General features: G+C 52.7%; 1 protein-coding gene across 1 annotated transcript; it reads left to right on the forward strand.

The window, feature by feature from the left end:
* Nucleotides 1-562: 562 nt before the first annotated feature.
* On the forward strand, nt 563-2,223 carry LOC136537592 (probable glucan endo-1,3-beta-glucosidase A6). Its single transcript, XM_066529527.1, has 2 exons — nt 563-1,961; nt 2,111-2,223. Exons 1-2 carry the CDS (start codon nt 563-565, stop codon nt 2,149-2,151), a joined length of 1,440 nt encoding a protein of 479 aa, XP_066385624.1. The 3' UTR covers nt 2,152-2,223.
* The last annotated feature ends 21,842 nt before the right edge of the window (nt 2,224-24,065 follow it).

Genomic DNA, 24,065 nt, shown 5'->3' on the forward strand with positions numbered 1-24,065 from the left:
TCGTCTTATTTGGTAAATATTGTCCAATTATGGACCAACTAAGCTCAAAAGATTCATCTCGTGATTTTCAACTAAACTGTGCAATTAGTTATTTTTTTACCTATATTTAATGCTCCATACAAACGGCTAAAAATTGATGTGACGAAGAAAGTGAAAAAACTTAGAATTTTGAGGATATCTAAACAAGGCCTTACTCTCTTCCTTTCGAAATGCATGTTGCACGGGTCCATTATTTTAGAGGGGGGATGCATGGGTGAAAGTGAAATGCTTGTTCAGTGCTCGTTTTGTTTCAAAAAAGTTTTCTAAAAAGTGCTGCGATAGCCATCACATCAAATCTTACGATACGTGCATAGAGCATTAAATATAGACGAAAAAAAACTAATTGCACAATTTGATTGAAAATTGCGAGATAAACATTTTAAGTCTAATTAGTACATAATTAAACACTAATTATCAAATAAAAACGAATTTCCAAAATTCACGAACTGTATAATCCAGCAGCTGATGGTACTGCTTGCTAGTCACTCCACTCAGTGCTACACAGCTACGCCTGAGCACAACCATGGCAACGCCGCTCCACCTCCTCGTGCTCGCCGCCATCGTCACCGCGACGCCGCCGCCGGGCGTAGCAGCATCATCATCCACTTCCACAGCCGAGCACATCCTGGGCGTCAACTACGGCACGCTGGGCGACAACCTCCCGCCGCCGCAGCGCGGGCTGGAGCTCGCCCGCTCGGCGGGGGCGTCCGCCATCCGCTTCTACGACGCGAACGCCACCATGCTCGCCGCGGCCGCCGCCTCGGGGCTGGAGTTCGTGCCGAGCGTCCCCAACGAGCTCATCCCGTCGCTCGCGGCCTCCCAGCGCGCCGCCGACGCCTGGGTGGCCGCCACGCTGCTCCCGTTCCGCGGCAACCCGCGCTTGCGGTACCTGTTCGTCGGCAACGAGGTCCTCTCCGACCCCACCGCCAGGTCCCGGTGGGCCCGTCTCGTCCCGGCCATGGCCAATGTCCACCGCGCGCTCCGCCGCCACGGCATGGGCCGCGTCAAGGTCAGCACCACGTTCAGCATGCACGAGCTGGAGGGCCAGAACGTGTTCCCGCCGTGCGCCGGCGCGTTCAGGCCCGACATCGCGGACTCCGTCGTCCGCCCGCTGCTCGCCTTCCTGGACCGCACCGGCTCGCACCTCTTCGTCGACGCGTACACCTACTTCACCTGGTCGGCGAACCACACCGTGGTGCCGCTGCCGTACGCGCTTCTCGAGCCGGCTGCCGGTTACGTGTACCGCGACCCCGGGACGGGGCTGTCGTACACCAACCTCCTGGACCAGATGCTCGACGCGGTGGTGGCCGCCATGTGCCGCGCGGGCCACTGCGGCGTCGGGCTGGCGCTGGCCGAGACCGGGTGGCCGACGGTGGGAGACCTGGACCAGTTCGGCGCCAACGTGCGGAACGCGGCCACGTACAACCGGAACCTGGCGCGGCACCTGGCGTCCGGTGCCGGCACACCGCGGCGGCCGCGGGCGCGCGTGGCGCCGGCGATGGTGTTCGCGCTGTTCAACGAGGACCACAAGTGGGGGCCCGGCACGGAGCGGCACTGGGGCCTGTTCTACCCCAACGGCAGCGCGGTGTACGAGGTGGACCTCACGGGGCGCCGGTCGCTGGCGTCGTACCCGCCACTGCCGCCGGCGTCCAACGACCGGCCGTACCCAGGTCCCCTGTGGTGCGTGGTGGCGACGGACAAGGGGCCCGTGAACGAGACCGCGGTGAGGGCGCAGGTGGCGGCGGCGTGCGCCGACGTGCCGGGGCTGTGCGACCCCGTGCGGTCGGGAGGCGCGTGCTTCCTGCCGGACACGGTGAGCGCGCACGCCAGCTACGTGTTCAGCGCGCACTGGAACAGGTTCAGCGAGGACTACGGCGGATGCTACTTCGCGGGCTTCGCCGTGGAGACCACCGTCGATCCCAGTCAGTACTTACTTCCATTTTCCTCTGCCATATATTGTTCATTGGTCTTCGTTCAGTGGGGGATATACATATACAAATGCTCTTTGTTTGTCTCAGCCAAAAATTTAAAATTTCACGTGGTTTGAATGTTTTTCTTTTCTTTTCCACAGGCCATGGATCATGCAAGTTTCCAAGCATTCTACTGAAGTGAAGGGGCTTGACATTTCATGGAAAATCCCTGATCGAGAACTGAGTGTCCTTACCTTCACGTTGTTGCCTCCCGTTTCATTCTATTTTCCGGATTTAGTTGGCTTACGCAAATCACATGTTCATGTTCGTTTTTTTTTCCACAGAGTTCTTTGTGCTCATGTATCGCAGTTCGGCAGTTGGATCGATCCCGAGCAATAGGTTCTCTCACATATTGCTCTCACCATTGAGCATCATCAATAAAGAAAAAAGAGAAAGGGTAGTGTCGGTGTAAAAAGTGATCAACACGTAAATATTTGTAGTTTTGTCGTACGTTGTGATTGTACGTGGCCTAGCGCTTAATGACACAGGGTTTATACTAGTTCAGGCAACGTGCCCTACGTTCAGTTTGACTCGGTCGGTGACTTTATTCTTGAGCCCAGGTGCTCGAAGTTTGCTGTATGGTTACAAACGGAAGGGAGAAAGATGGAGTTACAAGAGGTCCGATCGGACTCTGGTCTGAAGGGCCGAGAGTGACGGGAGCTCCGCTATGTGCTAAGTGTTCGAGCGTGCGTTCTGTGTAGCTTTAGAGTATCTAAAGCTACATAGGGTGAATCGATGTAAGTGAACTGAGGGATCTATCTCTTTGGAAGAGAGCGGATCCCCTTTTATATATGAAAGGGATGGCCTTACAAGTGAGAGAGGGAGAATATACGTATGCTAAGTCTGGTTGCCCACGCCGTCGGGTACAAGATGATTGTAGGCGTCCATAACATTGTTAATGTCAGATGCATGTGGGAGGTTGCGTCGTCTTCTTCTGGTATGACAGACATCGATGCCTGTCATACCGTTGATGCCTAGAGGCATGTAAGGGTTTTTATCATGTTCGTCTGGTATGGTAAATACCGGCGTCCACAATACTGTTGATGTCCAGAGACATGTGGGGGAGCCTTACCATGTTTATCTGGTATGAGAGTTGATGACGCCCACAACACTATAGGGAAAATGTCGATGCACACAACACTGCTTGGGTTCTGACATGCCAGGAAGGTTACAAGGTACTGTCCTGTAGGTGTATATGGTATGGTCCTCGGTATTGCAGTTGACTTGAGTCGCCTTACTTGCTCCGTCCGTTTCCTGGTCCTCACCGAGCGGGCGTCCCCGGTCGGATGGTTCCAGTCGGCTCTGACTGCACCAGTCGGAGAAGAGCTATAAGCAAGGGTTCGGTGCATCCCTGATCGGAGACGCGGGTCAGAGTTTGGAGGCGGCGTTTGGCCAGGCCTTCTGGCCGGAGAGGCGGGCCAGAGTCAGAAGCGAGCGTTGTTCCTCTTTGAACAGGCCTTCCAGTCAGAAAGGCGGGCCGGAGTCGGAAACGAGCGCTGTTCCTCCTTTAGCGAGACCTTCTAGTTGAAGATTAGATCGCCCTTCTGACCTGTTGTTTAGGTATTTGGGCCGGCCTAAGAGTTTGCGCATCGTTCGCAACGTCGTCTGCTGGGCCATGCCTTTGTTGGAAAGCCGGTCAATGAAGGACCCCGGGTTTATGAACCTGACAGGTAGTGTCGGTGCAGAAAGTGACCAATACGTAAATATTTGTAGTTTTGCTGTACATTGTGATCGGAGGTGTCCCAGAACTCAATGACACAGGGCACGGTCCTTGGTATTGCGGTTGACTTGAGTGCACTGCCTTACTTTCTCCGTCCGTTTCCTGGTCCTCAACGTGCGGGCGTCTCTGGTCGGTTGGTCCCAGTCAGAGAGAAGCTATAAGCCGGGGTTCGATGTATTCTTAGTCGGAGAAGCGGGTCAGAGTCGAAAGTGGTGTTCTGGCCAGACCTTCTGGTCGGAGAGGCCGTCCGGAGGTGGGCTGGAGTCAGAAGCGAGAGTTGTTCTTCTTTCTAGTAGGAGAGGTGGGCCGGAGTCAGAAGCGGGCGTCGTTTCTCCTTGGCCATGCCTTCCGGTTGGAGATTTGGATCACCCTTCCGGCCTATCGTTTAGGTTTTTGGGCCGACCCAAGAGTTACGCGTCGTTTGCAACGTTATCTACTGGGTCGAGCCTTTGGGAAGCTGGTCCATGAGGAACCCCAGGCGGGTTTATGAACCCGACTGGTAGTTTCACAAATGAAGTATTGTTTCCTTGTAAAGCCAGTGAAGTTATAACGGCGTGACCCAAATACAACATTTTCCTTTGTTCCTGTTCGATAGTACATCAAAAAATTCTAAGAAAAAAGTGCTATAACATTATTATATGTTAATTGATGTCAACACGACATAAACACGTCATTAGAGAAACGGTAATGCCAAGAAGCGGGTGTCCCACCCGGGCGCTGCTTGCCCCACTTCGCTCCGCCCGCAGTGCTTCACAGCTTCTAAAAAAAACAGCGCCGCTCGCCTTCTCCATCGTAGGGGCTGGCCACCATGGCCTTCTCTAGCACGGCGGCCATCCACCTCGCCCGTCGTAGAAGGGGAGGCAGGGGATCGAAGGCCTACGCATGCGCCCCCATCCACCTCGCACCATCGGCAAGAAGGGGAGGCTTGCGCCACCATAGTTCCCCACCAGGTAGGCCGTGGCCGCCGGCGACGCTGTGTTTCAAGTGTTTCAGACGTTTTCAGACATGTTATAGGCCTATGTTGTTTCATCTGGATGTTGCAAAAGTAGATCGCGATGTTGCATATGTTGCAATAGTTGTACATGTATGTTGCAAGCGTCTGATCCTAATGTTTCATCTATATTTCAGATGTATGTTGCATATGTTTCACAAATATGTTGCAAGTGTTTTATCTGAATGTTGCATAGGTTTACAATGGGTTTTTCAAGCATTTTCAGGTGTTTTTGCAAGTGTTTCAGATGCATGTGTTCAAGTGTTTTATCTGTCTTCTTTTATATGTTGCAATTGTTGTGTCTCAATGTTTTCAAATGTAGATCGGGGTGTTGCACATGGGATGCGTGTGGAAAGTGGGAGGGGGCCCCGTGGGTGGTCTGGCGGCGCGAGCGACGTCCGAGATGGCACGGGCCTGCTACTGGGGCGCTCGCTCACTGCGTGGGCTCTATCCGACGCTAGCGCCCCGGATCAGATGCCTAGGCTTAGATGTGTGATGTGGATCAAACAAATCGGCATCTAGCCCTGCTCCACGCTTACAAACTTCTTTGAATATCCACACTAAGCACAAATATTTTTTTGTGTCATCCATACCTTGACCACTGTGTTTCTCCATGGTTTTATACACAAATTGTTGTTAAATCTTGCTCAAGACGAAGGCCGGCAACAAAAGGAAGAATTTATGAAGTCTTATATAAAAAGAATAAGGGGATGAAATAGAGAGTGAGAAAAGAGACTTTGCTGATGACATAAGTTGTTTGAGGTGCCAAGAGTCCCCCTTCCACCCCTACTTTCTTCGTATTCAATGGCTCCAACGATGCCCTAATTTGACAATCTCCCTTATTTGCCTTTTGGGTGTAATTGGTTGCTCGCATTAGCTTTAGTATATATTAGACATTATGTAACATAGCCCAAGACAACATAAAACTTAGGCAATCCTCCAATGCTTGGTTGTCATGCATGGTGAAGCCGTGTTTTGGTAAAGTTGTGTTTGATTGTTTACATTGTGTTGCATGTAATCACCTCCATGTTTTAGTAGAGATTTTACCTTTCTAGTAGAGGCTGAGGATTTGTGGGGTGAAAAAGCAACTCCAAATGAGTCATTGGTAGCACTTTAAAATATAAGGTGAAGAGATTGTTATCTATCTATCCACGTTTAACCTAACTGTCAATCTTGTTTTTTTGTCGTGATGGGAAAAACCCCACTCCAATAGCTCCTTATCCTAGCTCCCAAACTATCTGTGCATGGGAAACACAGAGGCATTCACACGGAAAGATATGTGACTATTGAAACTCCCTATCCATTTTTTTTTCCTAAACACTATTTTGTTTCCTGACTATCTACCTCTGCCTAGAGGTTCGTTGGAATTGGATCTCTGATCACTGTTTTTAGAAATGAGATTACTAAGAGATAGAGTAGACAGTGGATATCCTGTTTTGGAGCCTATGAGTGTGAGTTATGGTGTTGGGATGGCCGGCCACCGCCGTCATCATGGTGGTTCATTGGAATTAGATCTCTGGGCATTATTCTCAGATCCGAGACTAGGAGTTAGAGCAGGCACTGAAGATTCTAGGTGTAAGCTAGGGTGTCAGAATGGACGACCGGGATGACGAGCTATGTGGTCCATGGTCGGTGGTAAAGTATACACGAGAGACGTCAAGTATGTTTGTACGAATGAGTAAAAGAAAAATTGTTGAGGGGGTGTATTCCACTCCTTCGTACTCAATATTTTTAGAAAAATTCCAATGAAGATTTTAGGACTTAGTTTTTTAGATACTATGGAAGATGCTCTAAGAGGCCTAACAGAGTGTCATAAAAAGTCATAAGAGATATTTTTATAAACTTAATATTTATACTTGCAAGAAATTCTAGATTTAGAGCCAGAGATATGTCATGACATCTGAATAATTTATTTTACCACCTTTACTTGACCTATAAACTACTGCCCTCATTGGCAGGGCTTTTGTCATGGCTTCTTCGCTGACTTAAAAGCCTACCAAACAAGCACACACAAAAACAACTTCTAAAACCAAAACTATAAGATAAAAAGGATGAAGCCCAAACCATTTTGGAGCTAGAAACCGAAGCCGCTAAAATATTACTTTTATGGCTTCTTTCGTTTTGGGAAACCCAATTCCTCACAGAGAGACTCTACGTATCCAACCTTGAGTCTAGAGCTGAAACTATGCTAAATCATGTGCTAAAAAATAGAGATAAAACTTTTTAGGAAAAAGTCTACATAACCCCCCAACTATTCAGGGTAGACTACTTCACCTCAAACTATAAAACCAAATTTTCTTCCCCTGAACTTTCCAAAACCGGTCAAATAACCCCAAGCGGTTTTGGACGGCGGTTTGCTACAGTAACAGTGGTTTTGTCTTTTTTTTATTTCCGTTGAATCTTTGAAAAATCATAGTAAATCACAGAAAAATCATAGAATGAAAAATTCAATTTTGTTGGACTCCATATGAGTAGATCTACATAGTGAACATACAATATAGTATTGTCGGGTTCATAAACCCGAGGTCCCTCGGAGACCGGCTTCCACGCCAGGGCCCAGCCCAAAGAAACAGCATAAAGTTCATGGGCCGGCCCAAGAGTCTAAAACACGACGGCCCGGAAGGACAATCCGGTCACCGACCGGGCGGTCTGCCCGAAAGAACAAGCGCCTGCTCGTCAACTTCTTTGGCCCACCTCTCCGACTGGAGCGCTCATTTCGGGCACCAGCCGCCTTCAGACGGTCTCTCCGATAGGAAAGGCCTGGCCCAAAATGCTGCTTCCTACTCTGACCCCGCGTCTCCGACCGGGGACCCCGTAGGAAGCCTGCTTACCACTCTTCTCCGACTGGCGTGGCCAGGGCTGACTGGGGCCATCTGACCGGAGACGTCCGCTCAGAAGGGACCAGGGGCGAACGGAGAAGACAGTGCACAAAGTCAAACCACGATACCAGGACCATACCCTGTACGCCTGCGGGAATAGTGCTTCACAACCACCCTAGCACAAACAGTATTGTAGGCGCCGACATTTGTGTCTACAGTATTGTAGGTGCCATCAGGGCTCCCATACGGCAAAAAGCCCCCCATGCCTCTGAGCGTCGATAGTGGGCACCAGGGTTCACCATACCTGGTGCACGTGGTAAGGGCTCCTCACATAACGATAGTATTCTACAGGTACCAACATCCACCCTTCCTGAAGAAGCCAACGCAACCTTCTATGTACACCTAACATTCTATAGTGACATCAACAGTATTGTGGGCGCCTACCATCATCGCTACCCTCATCGGCGTGGGCAACAAGGCTTAGAAACATCCGTACTCTCTCCCTCTCACCTGTAAAGCCATCCCCTTTATCTATAAAAGGGGATGTGCTCCCTCCAACGAAGAAGGTCGACTTCTTCAAGTTCAGATTCACTAGATCGATAGCTGACAACCCCTCAAGCACACGCTTGGACTTCTAGCTCATAGCGGAGTTCCAGTCGCCCTCGACCCTCCCGGTCCGACCCGACCGGGACTCTTGAACACCCCTCCTTTCTCCTTCTCGTTTGTAACCCCACTACAGACTTCGAGCACCTGGACTCAGGAATAAAGTCACCGACCGACCCCGACTGGACGTAGGGCTCGTTGCCTGAACCAGTATAAATCCTAGGTCATTGAGTGCTAGGCCACCTCCGATCACAACGTATAGCAAAACTACAAATATTTACTAGTTGGTCACTTTCTGTACCGACAGTTGGCACCGTCCATGGGGAAGACGCTGTACGTTCAACACTTTTGGTCATCGGATGGCCCATTTTTCCGCCACCCCCGCCGTGGCGGGCTCGAGCGATACGGTTCGCTTTGGCTCGTTGGAGTTTCCCGCACTCTCGCCCGCCGAGATGTGGGTTCCACCCGTTTTCGAGCCATCCCAAGCCTTCCGCTTCGGAAGCCTGGACTTCGTCGCCGACCAGCTCGGCGTACTCCACCTCCGTGAGGAGACTCGTGACCCGGCGCCCGTCGGAGGGACGCCCTCCACCGACTCCGGGACATGTGACTTCAATGTCGCAGCATCTGCGCTTCATTCCGAGCAAACTCTCTGCTCAAACCCCGCTGTAAGTAATATATATGTCGTTCTTTACTTACTACATTCTATCTTCCGCCAAATACCCGGAGGGCTACCGTTGTCCCCGTCACGGCCACCGTACGACCGGTTCCCCTACGACCTCGTGTCTCCCATGGACACGAAAGCCCGGGGGCTCCGAAAGATTATGGCGCCTCCTCCTCTCACGTCTGAGTTCGTGGGGATGGTGGACTATGGTCCCACCTGTTTCCTCGACATCATGGACGATGACGTCGGGAGCGATGGCTCTAGCATCGGCGACGTAGCACCCAGCCACCGTCCATCCCGGGAGTGCGCCATGACGGACGCTCTGGAACAGCCGCCAGGGACAACGGAGTCCTCATGGACTCACGCCACTCTAGGCCCTCACGCGGAGACCCCCGAGCTCACACGTGAGCACGGGGAGGATCTACGACGATAGTGGCCGCATCAACCACCAACTACACCAGCGCGCTCGGCGCACCACACTGCGCCCCGTGCGCATAGACCGGCGAATGGCGCTCGGGGTCACGCCCATCAGCTCTAGCGCAACGCCCTGGTTCGGGGGACCAACCCCCCATAGTTTGCTCGGGCTAGTCAGAACATTGCCCCCGCGGCAATGCTCCTGCGTAGTCTGTCCGAGCCAAACGACCCTCGCGAATAGGCGATCCACCGGAACCTCTGGGCACTGGTGGAGACCACCGCCGTTCAATAAGCAGAGTGCTCCGTATCGCGACGCCGACTCGCGACCTCGCTCCCCGTCTGGGGAACAGGGACGTAGCAGATGGGGCACTACACCCCATCACCACCACTGTAACAGAACTGACCAATTATATGAAATTAAGTAAGAAAATCATCCGCCAGAGCAGACGATTTAGCAAACTTAAGCCCGTATAACCCGGTAGTCCGTGAAATCACGAAGGATTTCAAACCAACTCACATCCCAGCCAAGATCGTAATAAGTTTAGCGGTCACCATCACATATTACATAGAAGTTCGCATCATAGATACATCAGAGTTTAAACATAGTTATTACAAACGAGTTCGAATAAAAGTAGCGAAAGCCATTTGTTCAAAACCACACACACTCACACGGAGTTCAAATACAGTGCCAGCTGATGATCATCTCCAACAAAAGCATTAGATGAGACATATGGAATGACCATGCCCATGGTCCTAAGCATCACCCATCGTAGGATAAAGGCAGTTGATACAGTAGCCGTAATACATCTGTCCATCTGCAACAAGTGGAAATAAAACCCTGAGTACGAGAAGGTACTCAGCTAGACTTACCCGACATAACTGAAAATAAGTGACACCAAGGAGTATGAAGGGCTTTATAGTAGGGTAGCTGACTCATTTGCAAAAAGAAGCATTTTTAGCATTTCAAGAACCTTTCCAAAAGCATTATTGTCAAGTTAATTATTATTAACCTATCGACTAGATTTGCACCTATACTAGAGCAAACATGTGATTAAGCAAATAATGATAACCAATGATCATTAACAACTTTCATATTGTCATATTCGTTATAACTGTCCAAGTGTTCCATCAACATTACTACGATGAAGTAACTCAAGTCAAGTGCTCACTATCCAGGAGCGATGGCGATTCGAATCGATTCCTAACCAGGTGGTGATTTATTCCTTACACAAACCTCACTCACCCGCTAAAGTGAGGTATTGGTCACCGAGTCAACTATCCAGGAATCTCAAGTTTGCTAGGAACCACATGTACCCGGGGGCCGACCGACTGCACTTTGGTCTTATCATCTCGCCCCCGTGTCCTACCACACCTGCTCCGGCACAGTGCACTGCGGGCAATCTACTCGGCCTGAATAATCTCCCAGCTTCGTGGTCAAAAGGTACTTTATTCGGCCAGCTAAATGTAAGGCATGCGTTCAACATGACTCGAGGCCCAACAACGGTCAGTCCTTAATCGACACAGACGGAAAGTACTACAGTTCAAAACTCTATAAGTCTCTGTCCGGTCTCAACTTCATTTAATACTTAGTTATACCATGACTTCATAGTCATCCAAACAGATCCAGGTAACCACCTATAGCTCGCAGGTGACAGGAAATCACCCGACTTCTACCGGTCTAAGCCAGCTAAGCATTGACTCGACTACGGATACCAGGGTAACAAGGATATAGTATAACAAAGGTAGACAAGGTATAATGCAGCAATGGTTGTAAACAACTCCTGAACATAATGCATTAATTAAAGTAAAGCAGTTAATTAACAATTGCAAACCAGGGAGAAAATGCTCTAGGGCTTGCCTCTCTCGAAGGAGCTCGAGCGGTGATTGGGGCACTCCAGAAGTTCCTCAACGTCCTCCTCGTCGGCTTCAGGCACTTCCTACGGCTGCACCTCGAGCTGCTCCTCAGGCTCCTCGGGTATGACGACTGAGTTCTCGGTTTGTGATCCTGTATGATGCAATGTGCATAAGTGCTTATGTAATCGGTGCATCGGAGGAGATGAATACAATAGATATGCTTGAATGCAAGGTAGTCAACATCATCCAAGAACATATACTACAAGCACATGTCATCTACTGCATTCTCTTCTACTACTAATATGCTAAGTCAACACATCTTATTAAATGCTTCAAAGATACACCAAAGCTTCACTAATTTCTTAATCACACATAAAGCAACACTTGATTAAACCCTAATTAATAATAGGTTTGAATAGCAACATCTATTTTTAATGCTTAGAAAAATTTTAGAAAATTACCATAGCATAGTACTACCCTAAGTAGTCTACCATCATATTTTCATGGTATTTGAATAAGTGGATTAGCCCACACAAAAATAACAAGCTATGGCATGATTATGAACATGAAAATACTTTGTACTGGGAAAAGTGTCAAACAACAGAGGAAATATTTTTCCTATGTTCTACACAGCAAATAACCACTGTACAAAAATTATCACATGCATGTTTTATACAAATTTTGCTCTCTAGCAAAAATAACAAAAATCAGCCATTAAAGGCACTTGAACTACACCTCATAATTTTTCTATAGTACATGCATGACTCATATTTTTCCTAGGAAGTACATTACACAAGAAGAGTAACAAACTTGGAATCATATTTTTCTGATACATATAGGATTTACTAACCATTTTACAAGATATTAGCAATATCAAGAATTAATTAAAGCTCTACAGAAAAGTATCTCAAAAATGACATGCAATATTTTTATCATGTAGATCTGGTGACAAGGAACCTAGCAAAATTTGTTTCAACAGATTTGGAGCAAATTTGAGTATACAAACATTTTCCAAAGCATTTCTCTTTCCAAATAATAAAAGAAAACTGGAAACGAAATTTTCCTATTACTACTGGGCCGGCCCATGGAAAACAACTAGCCCACAGCCACATTCAGCCTACGTAGACCGAGCGAAGGGGAGGGCGGCGGCCTGGCTCGGGGCTTCGGCCCAAGCCAGCCTGGCCCAGCTCGGCCGAGGCGAAGAAGCCACGCCGGCGTCGAGACGCCACGGCGGCACGGGCTCTGCCAGTGGGCCGGCGGCCGTTGACGGCCGGGTCAGAGCAAGCGGGTGAGCGCACGGGGTTTGCAAGGATGTGACAAACCCGAGCAGGCAACTAAAAAGGGTGGAGGAGGGAAAGAGGATGCGTTCCACGGCGATCGAGCACGGCGGCGCCACGACTGACAGCGGCGAAACGCATCAAACGCTCTACCTTGGCTCAAAAGGCATCATAGCCACGAGCACCAGGTGCTGGGGAGCGAGGCGGAGCTAGGTGCGCTTGATTTCGGGCAGTGGTGGAGCACTGGCGACGAATTCCTTCGGCGAGGGCTGCGGTGGCGCTCGGTGGCGAGAGAGCAGAGCTCGTGCGGGCGAAGCAGAGAGGCGGCGTGGGAGAGTGAAGAGTGGAGCGCCACGGGCTCAGCAGATGAAGGCGAGCACGTGGAAGCGGAGGCAGGCCGTGGCTGCCGCGCGGCGGGCGTCGCCGGCGCATGGTCGCCACGCGGCGGTCGCGCCCTGACACGGTCGGGACGCGACACGCGGGAACAGCGTGGCACAGCGCTGGGGCAGGCCGGACGCGGCGCTGGGCTGGGCCGAACGCGTGGCGCGCGAGCGGCGGGCGCTGCGGCAGGCCGAGCCGGCTTTGGCCGTGGGCCGAGAAGGGAGGCGACGACCCGTGAAAGGAGAAGCATTTTTTCAATTTTTGATTTTCAAGGAAATTTCAAATAGTAGTTTTCAAATACCCTTTTGAGCAAGAAAATGACTTGTTTTAAAAATGGCCTAAAAATAAAAGTTGCTTAGAATTTAATCCTCTACAACTTTGCTTTTATGACCAAAGTCCAATTCTTGATAGATTTTGAATTATAAAATTAAAGTCAATTTTAACTCAAAACCCTAATTTTGGAGAATTATTTTTAAAGCAGAATTTGGCAATAATTTCAATACAAACTTTGCTCCAAAAATTGCGCTAAATAATTCTAGATGATTTACAATCATTGCCAAACATGTTTTACTAACCTAGCAAGCATAATTTGGGCAAAAACAACTCCAAACAAGTGTATGCAACATTCATGTTTCGCGAGCATGTTTTATATGTTTCGAAGCAGGGTTTCAGTTGTTATTTACATGATTAGACTTGTATGATTAGGATGCTTGATGATGCATAATATGCATGATTTGCAGTGCCTAAATGCTGGCATAACACCGGGGTGTTACAACCACAACCACCGAGTGCAGCACAGGAAGCCGCAACCGCACCTCGTCTTGACTTGACGACCGCCCCGTACCGACCGCCTATCTACGCGTGGCTCGGGCTGAACCGAGACGCGTGCAGCGTCGACCGGCGTCCCAGCCCTGACCGCCTAGGACCACGGACCTTTGTCCAACCGCTCCAGCATGCGTCGTTCTTACCGCGCTTCAACGGAGGCCACGACAAAGGTAAGGCCAAGCGCCAGGATCAAGACGAGGGCCCTCCATGTAGAGGGGAAAAAGAACAGAAAGGATCACCACCGACCGATCAACTCCGCATCGGTCGCCGCGACCGATCACCTAGGCACGCATCCCTAGCAGAACCGATCGGGACACTTCCACGAGCTCATGGAAAGCCCGTGCACCAACCACAACAATCCCGTCAACCATCTCTACAAGGACTGCCAGCTCCTCAGGCGACTGCTTAGGTAGGCTGGCATGCCAAGGAAAGAAAAAGGCGAAGGGGCTGCAACCGAAGAAGGGGGCGCAACGGGCAAGGATCCAGACGACCGAAGGATGAAGTGATCCAATCGGACACCTACCGACTGAAGGACAACAACAACAACGACGCTCTCACCAAGCACCTTGGAACAGCTATGTCATTTTTTTTCTTTTCCTAAGTTTTAGTTTTACCTTTGTTTACTTAGCGAACGCTCCTAGAAGAGCACCCCGACCCAAACACTTTTTGGCTCGGGGCGCTCGGGGGCTCCACTAGGGGGCTATGCTACCCCTCCGTTTTGTTTTTATTTTGAGTACTCTTTTACTTTCATATGGAGAAACTCCTTCCTACCCGAACAAAAGGGCAGTTCGTTCCTTTGATTTACCTTACGTAGCTTTGCTTTAAAACATTCCGACTGATCGCACCCCGCCTTTTCCTATGGTTACGAGCGGCCGAGCCTCACGGGCCACGCCCTGGGCTCACAAGGTCGTAGCCTACGGGACAAACGGGCAGGTACGAGAAAGAAATAAAAAACAAATTTATGCTAAGGGAAAACTAAGGAACGAAAGGGAACAAGCTTCCCCGAACAGAGCAACTCCATCACAAAAACAAAAACCGATTGCAGTCATTAAAACACACACGAACGTTTTACACGGGGGCTTCCCCACGAACTTAAACTCTATGTTTACTAAACTACTTACATTCTGCAAGCTATTTAAACCGACCCGGTGGCATCTGCTGGCGGCGCAACCTACGAAGGCGCGGGCTGCTCACTCCGCGGTGGCACAACGTTCGGCTCGGTCGAAGCTGAGGCGACATTCCCCCCCAAACCAGGCTCTGGGCTATCCGCAGGCTCAGAAGCGTCCTCTCCACGCATGCTTCGGGCCATGTCTTGATGGCAAACGTCCATCACCCACTCGGCAGAGACTTGCTCTGACAACGACTGCGCGTGCGGCAGCAAGCTCTCCCCGATTGTTTGGATGTCCTCCATGCTCAGGCCTTCAGCATACCCGCCATAGATAGTGACGAAGTCTAGATTTGGGTGGTACGTCGCCACCGAGGTCAGCACCCCCACGCTCCATAAAACAGCCTGCTCCTAATGAGGTCCTTGACCACGTCCGGGGCCTTCGCTAGCTGAACTACGGGCGCGCTGGCACTTGGCGCCGACCCGAAGACTTCCGAGACGACGAGCTGGGCAGCGTTGCGGATCTGGCCGAGCTCCCCTTCGAGAGCACGTCGCTCTTCATGGGACTTGGCTAGCTCCTCGACATTCCAGCTGAAGTTCATCTTGGTCATCTCTAGGTCTCGCTCCAGCGCCTTCACCTTTTCACCTAACTCTGCAAGAAGGGCGACAAGCTCAGAAACAGGCCGGGGGAAAAATCAACACCACGAGAAAATAGAAAGGTACGCACCGATGCGAGAGGCCTGAAGGGTGGAGAAATCCTCTGCCCACCGAGCCACCTGCTTGCGCAGCCGGGCACTTGCGTCCTCCATCCCCATCACCTGGTCTCGGAGCGCGAGCACCTCCCGATCCACTTCCAACCGGGCCCTGTGCTGCGCCTCCAGGGCCTTCTATGTTGACTCCAGGGCGGCCCGCTCTGGCTCAAGGGCTGCCAAGGCCTCTTGAAGCGCCGCCTCGGTGTTCGCCAGGGACGTCCACAGCCCCGCCTCAGTCTCCTCCTAACAGACCTTTGCCGCCTAGAGCTCTTGCTCGGCAGCAGTCGCCCGCTCCACCACGCACTACCCCTCTGCCCGTACCACGGCCGCCTCGGCCGCCCAAACCTAGGACTCGTGGCAGGTGGACTCCACCCGGTGCTCAAGCTCGGCCATCCGGGCGTGTTCCGCGTGGAGGAAGTGAGACTTACGGGACGACACCTTCCTTATTTTCTATGGAAAACAGGCATGCTAAAAACAACCGACGAAAGATTCAGAGGGCAAGGATAAGTATCAGAAACTCACCTCCGCGGCAAGCTGTAGGTCGACCTCAACCAGCTGCCGGGCAAACTGAGCCTGCTTCTGGGCGTTCTCAAGCTTCGCGGACAGCTTGGTGAGCTTGGACACCGTGGCATGCCCTTGCCCCCAGAAAATGTCCCAGAGCCGACGCTCCTAGGAATCCTGGAGGATGAACCGCGCCTTCGACGGGTCCTTGGGGAAGGGCCACTCTAGGTCACCCTCCGATGAACCGCCGGAGGGCCCAGCCTCTGACCGGACCACCGCCAGCTCCCGCGGCGACACCGGTAGTTTTGCCACGGCATCCGCCTCGTCATCGGACGGGATCTCCACCACCTTGTTTGCATGGGACGCCACCAGGCGTCCCAACTCCGTCCTGGCTACGCTTTCCTCCGATGCCTTCGGCTCTGATGGTGAGGTAGGGAGCTCGCCCCCCTCGTCTCCTCCACCGCGATCGGCGGAGGAGGGGCCACAAGAGTTACCTCCGACGCAACCTCCACCATCGGCACCGGGATCACCGCCAACAACATCACCGCCGCTGTCACGTTATCAGCAGTCGTCCCGTGGGGCACCACCCCCGGGAGGGAAGGCTTCGCCGCCGCCACCCTGCTGCCCCCTTCGCTCGCCTCAACACGCTGTAGAGTGGGCCTCCAAACCTCCCGCATGGGGGTCGGGGCGATGCTCAACCCTGGCATCCCCCGGCCGCTGACAAAAATCGCGGGTAAGCCACACTCCAAAAAGACTCAACCACCAAAAGTCGAAGAAACAACAAAAGGAAACATACCGGGTGGCGAGTGGCACGACTCTGAAGGCAGGCTCCGACGATGACAGGCCCACAGGACGAGGACCGCTCCCAGGCTGTGACCCGCGCCCCCTCACCTTAGACGGGGTTGGAGTCATCCCGACCGGCTCCTGGCTGGCCTACGGGTCGCTTCGACCTCCAGCTTAGGGCTCCCCGACCGGAGCAGCGGGCGGGGCGTCCCACAACGGCGAGTCACGCTTCGATCGGGCACCAGTCTGCCCCTCAGACCGCCCAGACTCCTCGACCGCACCCACGGTGGGTAGGGCCACCTCCGGCTGCAAGTCTGGTGTTGTCACCGGCCCCATCGCCGCATAAGAGTCGGTCTACTCCTCGGACCGCCCGGCTCCCTCAGCCACGTCCGCCACAGGCGACAACGGCACCAGCGACACCGCCAAGAGGCGCGGTGACCGCGTCCGCTTCGCCGCTCGCTCATCCACGGCGTCTGCGCTCGCCGCACGCGTCCTCGACGTAGGAACCTCCGCACGCCGCGTGGCCTCCTGCTCCTCACCAGCGGACGTAGCCGTAGGGTTGTGATGCACCGTCGAGGTCACAACGACCTCCCGACTCTCCTCCTCGTCAGAGAAGACCATGTCGTCCAAATCTATAGGATCATCCGACGCGAGTTCTGACTCGACGTCGCTCCTATGTTCCCTGGCCCTCACGCGCCGGGCGACCTCCTTCTCCTTCTCTTCTTTCCGCCGAACCTCCTTGGTTTTCTTCTTCTTCTGGGCGTCTACCGCCTCCTTCTAGGCGGCCTGCCGGGCCTGGCCCACCAGCCCCTTGGGAAGGTGCGACCGGGACTTGTACCTCCCAAGCCCCGACGGGACGTATGAACCAAAATCAAAGGGGGGGGGGCAGAGAAAAAACACGAACAAAATAAGGAAGCATACCAGCGTGGGCACGATCGAGGCATTGAACGGTATGGGTTTTTCCACCACCGTCTCTCTGGGCCTTAGCTGCAGCACTCGGCCGACGTGACTCTAGATCTCGTCGTCCGGTAGCTCCTCCAGTGACGCGCGGTCCAGGTCCGACCGGCCGCCGTACATCCACATCGGGTGCGTCCTCTCCGCCAACGGCGCAACCCGGTGGCGGTAAAGGGTGTGGAACACCCGCACCCCATCGAGGCCACCCCTTATGAGCTTCTAGAGCTCCTCCTCGATGACCTCCACCTTGTGCTTCTCTGTGTGGGCGTAGCCCCACGACCAACTCTTCTGCTTCACCGGCCTCCCGCCGGTAAACGTAGGAAACGGCGCCCCGCTGGATTCCTGATATAGAACCATTCCCCATGCCATCCCCGGTTGGAATCACATGGGGTGTATGCGGGATACAAGCCTCCCGCACGCGGCTTCCTCTATAGGGCGAAGCCTCCGACCGATGCGATCTCGGCCAAACTCCAGTCCACCATAGCCCTCCCGAAGAAGAAAAGCTAGAAGAGATCCACGTGCGGCTCCATCCTGAGGAAAGCCTTGCAAACGGTGACAAAGTCAGCAATGTGCAGCACCCCCATCGGGTTGAGATGCTGTAGCTCCAGACCCCACTCGTTGAGGAGCCTGCGCAGGAACCAATGCGCGGGGTATCATAATCCGCGCTCGTGGAAGGTAAGGAAAGAAACTGCCTCATCGGGACAAGGTTGTGGGAACTCCTCCCCTCCGGGGACCCTCCAGTGCGCCACCTCCTACGGCGGCAGAAACCCCTTCGCGACGAAAGCCTCCAGCACCGACTTCCTCACGTTGGACGTCTATCAGTCCGACATTTCGCTCTGGATCGAAAAAAGGTTGGTGAGTTCCTTCCTTCTCCCTTGCTCTCTCTCCCCCTTCTTTCCTAGACACCTTCGCGGCTCTCAGGAACACTCACGGCAAAAAAGGAAGAGAGAAGGCAACGGCAGATGACGAACAGGCAAAAGGACGGAACGAGAACCCTCTCCATGCTCCTACTTAAAGGAAAAGGAACAACAGTTAAGAAAGGACGTGCCGATCGGGGAAGGCGGAACAACGAAACACGATTTTCTCCCTCTTCTCCATTTAATGCAGATAAGACGTGCCCTGAACCGATGAGACACGCCCTGCTCGATGGAACGACTCCTGATCGGACGAGACATGGCCTGGCCATGGCCCACCACTACCGCACGATCAACCACTACCACACGATGGGCATGGGAACCAAAGCGTCACCACGAGCACGCGAGCAGCTCCCCACTTCCCCAGGACAAACCTGGGGAGACCAAAAATGAAATCTCCGCCAGGAGAGACCACTAGACCTCCCTGGGTCGATCGAATCACCCTGGACAGACACCAAGCGATAGGTAAGGAGCAAAGGGATGCCTCATGAAGGCCATGCCGACTCCATCTCGAACGACGAACATAGGTCCCGGTCGGACATTTTCGACTGAAGCTCTCCGAGCCCCGTCACTCCAGTCGTCAAGGTAAACATCACCAAAACCCCCTCTATTTCGATATAAATCATTCATACATCCATACACGCATTTCATTCCATACACCCGCGCCTCCCGGACGATTCAGGCCCTGAACCGCCCGGGGGCTCGGGAACTAAGCATCGCACGTGCAGCGAAATGCACTAGAACGCTCCGTGTTGCGTCACGAAGCGGCGGTTGCCTCATTCGACATGAGCAACCAACAGAGCCAGGGGAGAAAACCGTAGATGAGCACCGTGTGGCCCTAGCCTGGTTCGGCAGACTGGGTCATCTCAACCTTCTCGTTCGATCCTGAACCTCTCGCCAGGCCCACAGAATCTCCATAGAAGGGGAGGCTGTTAGGCCACCCGGGTCGGTCTCCAGAATGATCTAGGCATCTGTTGGGTTGCAGGTAAAGGAGTAGTGGAATGCCACAAGAGGGCTATGCCGACCCCATCACGAACGACGGACCCAAATTTCACTCGATCACACCCGTTAGCGAGCTCACCGAGCTAGTCTTCGAGCTCGAGCGATTGGGACAGGCGACGAAACTCAGCCTCTCCGGTTGTGAGGAACCGAGGATGGGGTAACTGAAGGGTCGAGATGGCGACTAGAGGGGGGGTGAATAGTCCTTTTTAAAACTTAATCACGTTGGCTAACCGAAACAAGTGCGGAATTAAAACTATCGGTCTAGCCAAGACTATACCCCACTATATATGTTCACTAGCACCTTGCAAAGATAACAATTATGCAACAAAGGTGCCGGGCTAGTTAGAGCTCTCCTAAACAATTCTAAGAGCAAGGTTACACAAACCTATGCCACTAGTACTTTAAGCGACAAGGGAGCTCCTACACATGCTAGTAAGCAAAAACACAAAGCTAACTAAGCTCACTAGCAATGCTCAATAACAAGGCAACCAATGCCTAATTAGAGAGCGCAAATACTTAGTTACACAAACTAAGCAATGTGACTAACAAGGTTACTAAAACCAAATTAGCCACTCAAGGGAGCTACTTCTATGCTACACAAGCAAGAAGGTAATTAGCAAGCTACACAAGCTATCTAATTACTAGAGCAACTACACAAGCTTAATATGTATAAAAGTAATTGCAAGCTTGTGTAATGGGGATGCAAACCAACGGGAAGAATAAGGTTGACACGATGATTTTTCTCCCGAGGTTCACGTGTTTGCCAACACGCTAGTCCCCGTTGTGTCGACCGCTCACTTGGTGGTTCGGCGGCTAATTAGCATCACCCGCTAAGCCCGCACGCCGGGCGCCGCAAGAACCCACCCCTTAGTGAGGGTAGCTCAATGACACGCTTTACTAGAGTTGCTCTTCGCGGCTCCCGCGGGGCGAGCACAAGTACCCCTCACAAGCTCTTCTCCGGAGCTCCACACAATCTTCTTGCGGGCTTCGACGGAGACCACCACCAAGCCGTCTAGGAGGTGGCAACCTCCAAGAGTAACAAGCACCACCGGCTTGCAACACGATCACCTAGTGCCACTCGATGCAACCTCACGATGCAATCGCACTAGAATCGCTCTCTCACACTATCGGATGAACACTATCATGTATGTGTGAGATGGAGGGCTCCCAAGCACTACTACACAAGCCACCAAGGCTCTAGTGTGCTCAGCTTTCGGCCCAAGGCCGGCCATGGCCTCTATTTATAACCCCATGAGCAAATAGAGCCGTTACCCCTTCACTGGGCAAAACTCGGGCCGACCGGACGCTCCGGTCCGATCGACCGGACGCTGGACCTCAGCGTCCGGTCACGCGATACTCGCCACGTGTCCCCTGCGTTCAACGGTCATCTTCCAATCCCAACGGTCATCTGCCGACCGGACACAGCACTTCAACTGACCGGACGCTGGACCCTCAGCGTCCGGTCGTTTCCAGTAAGCTCCTGAGCATGACCGGACGCGTCCGGTCGAACGCGATCGGACGCAGCCAGCGTCCGGTCACTCTCCAGCTACTGCGTCACCGTACGTCAGCGCGACCGGACGCAGCCTTCCAGCGTCCGGTGCATTCAGATCCAGCGTCCGGTCAGTTGACCGACGCCAGCATCTTCTCCATTCTCTTCACCCTTGCTCAAGTGTGCTAACCACAAGAATTTGCATCCGGCGCAATAGAAAATAGGCATTCTATTTTCCCGAAAGCGCCGAATCTCACCCCTGCAATAGAAAATAGAGAGGGACCCAAACCCATCTCACCCCTGCAAACACCACCTCCTTTGTAAATGTGCCAACACCACCAAGTGTATGTGTGTTAGCATTTTCACAAATATTTCCCAAAGGATGTTAGCCACTCAACTTGCCACGCCACTCGATCCTAGCGACAATGCAAAGTTAGATCACTCGAGTGGCACTAGATGACCGATATGCAAACAAGTTTGCCCCTCTTGATAGTACGGCCATCTATCCTAAACCCGGTCATAAACTTCTCTACACACCTATGACCGGTGAAATGAAATGCCCTAGGTTATACCTTTGCCTTGCGCATTCCATTCCATCTCCTTCAATGTCGATGCAACACATGCACCAACACGATCAACGATGATATGATCCACTTCATATCATCACATGATCATATTGGTTCATCGATCTTGACTCCACTTGCTCTTCACCGTTGCCATCGTCCATCGGCGCCAAGTCTTGCTCAAGCTTCACCGCCACGCGGTCCATCACTCCAAAGCCTTCGACTTGCCCTTCACGCTTGCAACCGGTCCATCAAGCCAAGTCATGTCTTGATCTTCTCCACCTTGATCACATGACTCAATGTCATGTCTCATGTGCAATAAGCTCCTTCATCATCACATGTGTGAGCTTTGCAACATCTCCAAGCCATTTTCACCTCCATGGCATATGTTGCTCACACACATGTACCTGTGGACTAATCACCTGTGTATCTCACATAAACACAATTAGTCCACCTAAGTTGTCACTCAATTACCAAAACCAACAAGGACCTTTCAGTAACGCACAATACTCACATCGACCCCCACGAAGGCCCGATAGGGCTCGGGGGCTCAAGAAAGGCTCGAGGGCTCAAGAAAAACACCAAGGACAACGACCTCGAACTCGCCAGATCCATGACTACGACTCGCCCGGTCCCACGGCGCGCACCGACGCCAGGATCCGCGAGCACCGCCTCATCCGATCTTTAACTAAACTAACAACGTCTTTGTAACGGCTTCACTTTCGACTGCGCTCCATAGAAATCTTGGGACCGCGACCCCAAACTCGCATCGACAGGATCTATGACATCCGGCTATGGCTCTTGGGACCGCGACTCCTAAACTCGTGTCGATAGGATCTATGACATCCGGCTACGGCTCCTGAGACTGCGACTCCTAAACTCGCGTAACGGCTTCACTTAGGATCCACGAGCTCTAGCTCGTCCGATTCCTAAAAACTAACTAAGCTAACTCTCTCGATCCACGGCGTGCACCGACACCTGGGTCTATTCACAAACTCCGCCTCGCCCGATCCCACGGCGCGCATCGACGCTAGGGTCCGTTCACGACTCCGACTCACCCGATCCCACGGCACGCAACGACACCGTGGTTAAACAAAATTCCATATCAAACTAAAAACCACGCACGACCGCTGAAACAACACCCCCAGATGGTTCTACCCGAACCACCCGGGGGCTCGGGGGCTACACTCGCGAGTGCGCTCGCGCGCACCCGCTGACACAACACAAAAAACCCCTCCCGCTAACAACACGGAAACCCCCCCGGCCGGTTCTGCCCGAACCGCCCGGGGGCTCGAGGGCTACACCCGTGGGTGCGCTCGCGCGCACCCACCGACAAGACAAAAATCCCCCGGATGATTCTGCTCAAATCGCCCAGGGGCTCAGGGGCTCAGGGGCTCCTGTTGGGTTCATAAACCCGGGGTCCCTCGAAGACCGGCTTCCACGCCAGGGCCCGACCCAAAGAAATAGCATATAGTTCATGGGCCGGCCCAAGAGTCTAAAACACGACGGGCCGGAAGGACAATCTGGTCGCCGACCGGGGGGTCTGCCCGAAAGAACAAGCGCCCGCTCGTCAACTTCTTCGGCCCACCTCTTCGACTGGAGCGCTCGTTTCAGGCACCAGCCGCCTCCGGACGGTCTCTCCGATCGGAAAGGCCTGGCCCAAAATGCTGCTTCCTACTCCGACCCCGCGTCTTCGACCGGGGACCCCATACGAAGCCTACTTACCACTCTTCTCTGACTAGCGCGGCCAGGGCCGACTGGGGCCATCCGACCGGAGACGTCTGCTTGGAAGGGACCAGGGGCGAACGGAGAAGACACTGCCCAAACTCAAACCACGATACCGGGACCATACCCTATACGCCTGCGGGAACAATGCTCCACAACCACCCTAGCATGAACAGTATTGTAGGCACCGACATTTGTGTCTACAATATTGTAGATGCCATCAGGGCTCCCATACGGCAAAAAGCCCTCCATGCCTCTAGGCGTCGATAGTGGGCACCAGGGTCCACCATACCTGGTGCATGTGGTAAGGGCTCCTCACATAACAATAGTATTCTGCAGGTACAAACATCCACCATTCCTGAAGAAGCCAACGCAACCTTCCATGTACACCTGACATTCTATAGTGACATCAACAATATTGTGGCCGCCTACCATCATCGCTACCCTCGTCGACGTGAGCAACAAGGCTTAGAAACATCCGTACTCTCTCCCTCTCACCTATAAAGCCGTCCCCTTTATCTATAAAAGGGGATGTGCTCCCTCCAACGAAGGAGGTCGACTTCTTCAAGTTTAGATTCACTAGATCGATAGCTGACAACCCCTTAAGCACACGCTTGGACTTCTAGCTCATAGCGGAGTTCCAGTCACCCTCGACCCTCCCGATCGGACCCGACCGGGACTCTTGAACACCCATCATTTCTCCTTCTCGTTTGTAACCCCACT

This window comes from Miscanthus floridulus, chromosome 2, assembly GCF_019320115.1.
Source record: "Miscanthus floridulus cultivar M001 chromosome 2, ASM1932011v1, whole genome shotgun sequence".
In the NCBI taxonomy this organism is placed as follows: Eukaryota; Viridiplantae; Streptophyta; class Magnoliopsida; order Poales; family Poaceae; genus Miscanthus; species Miscanthus floridulus.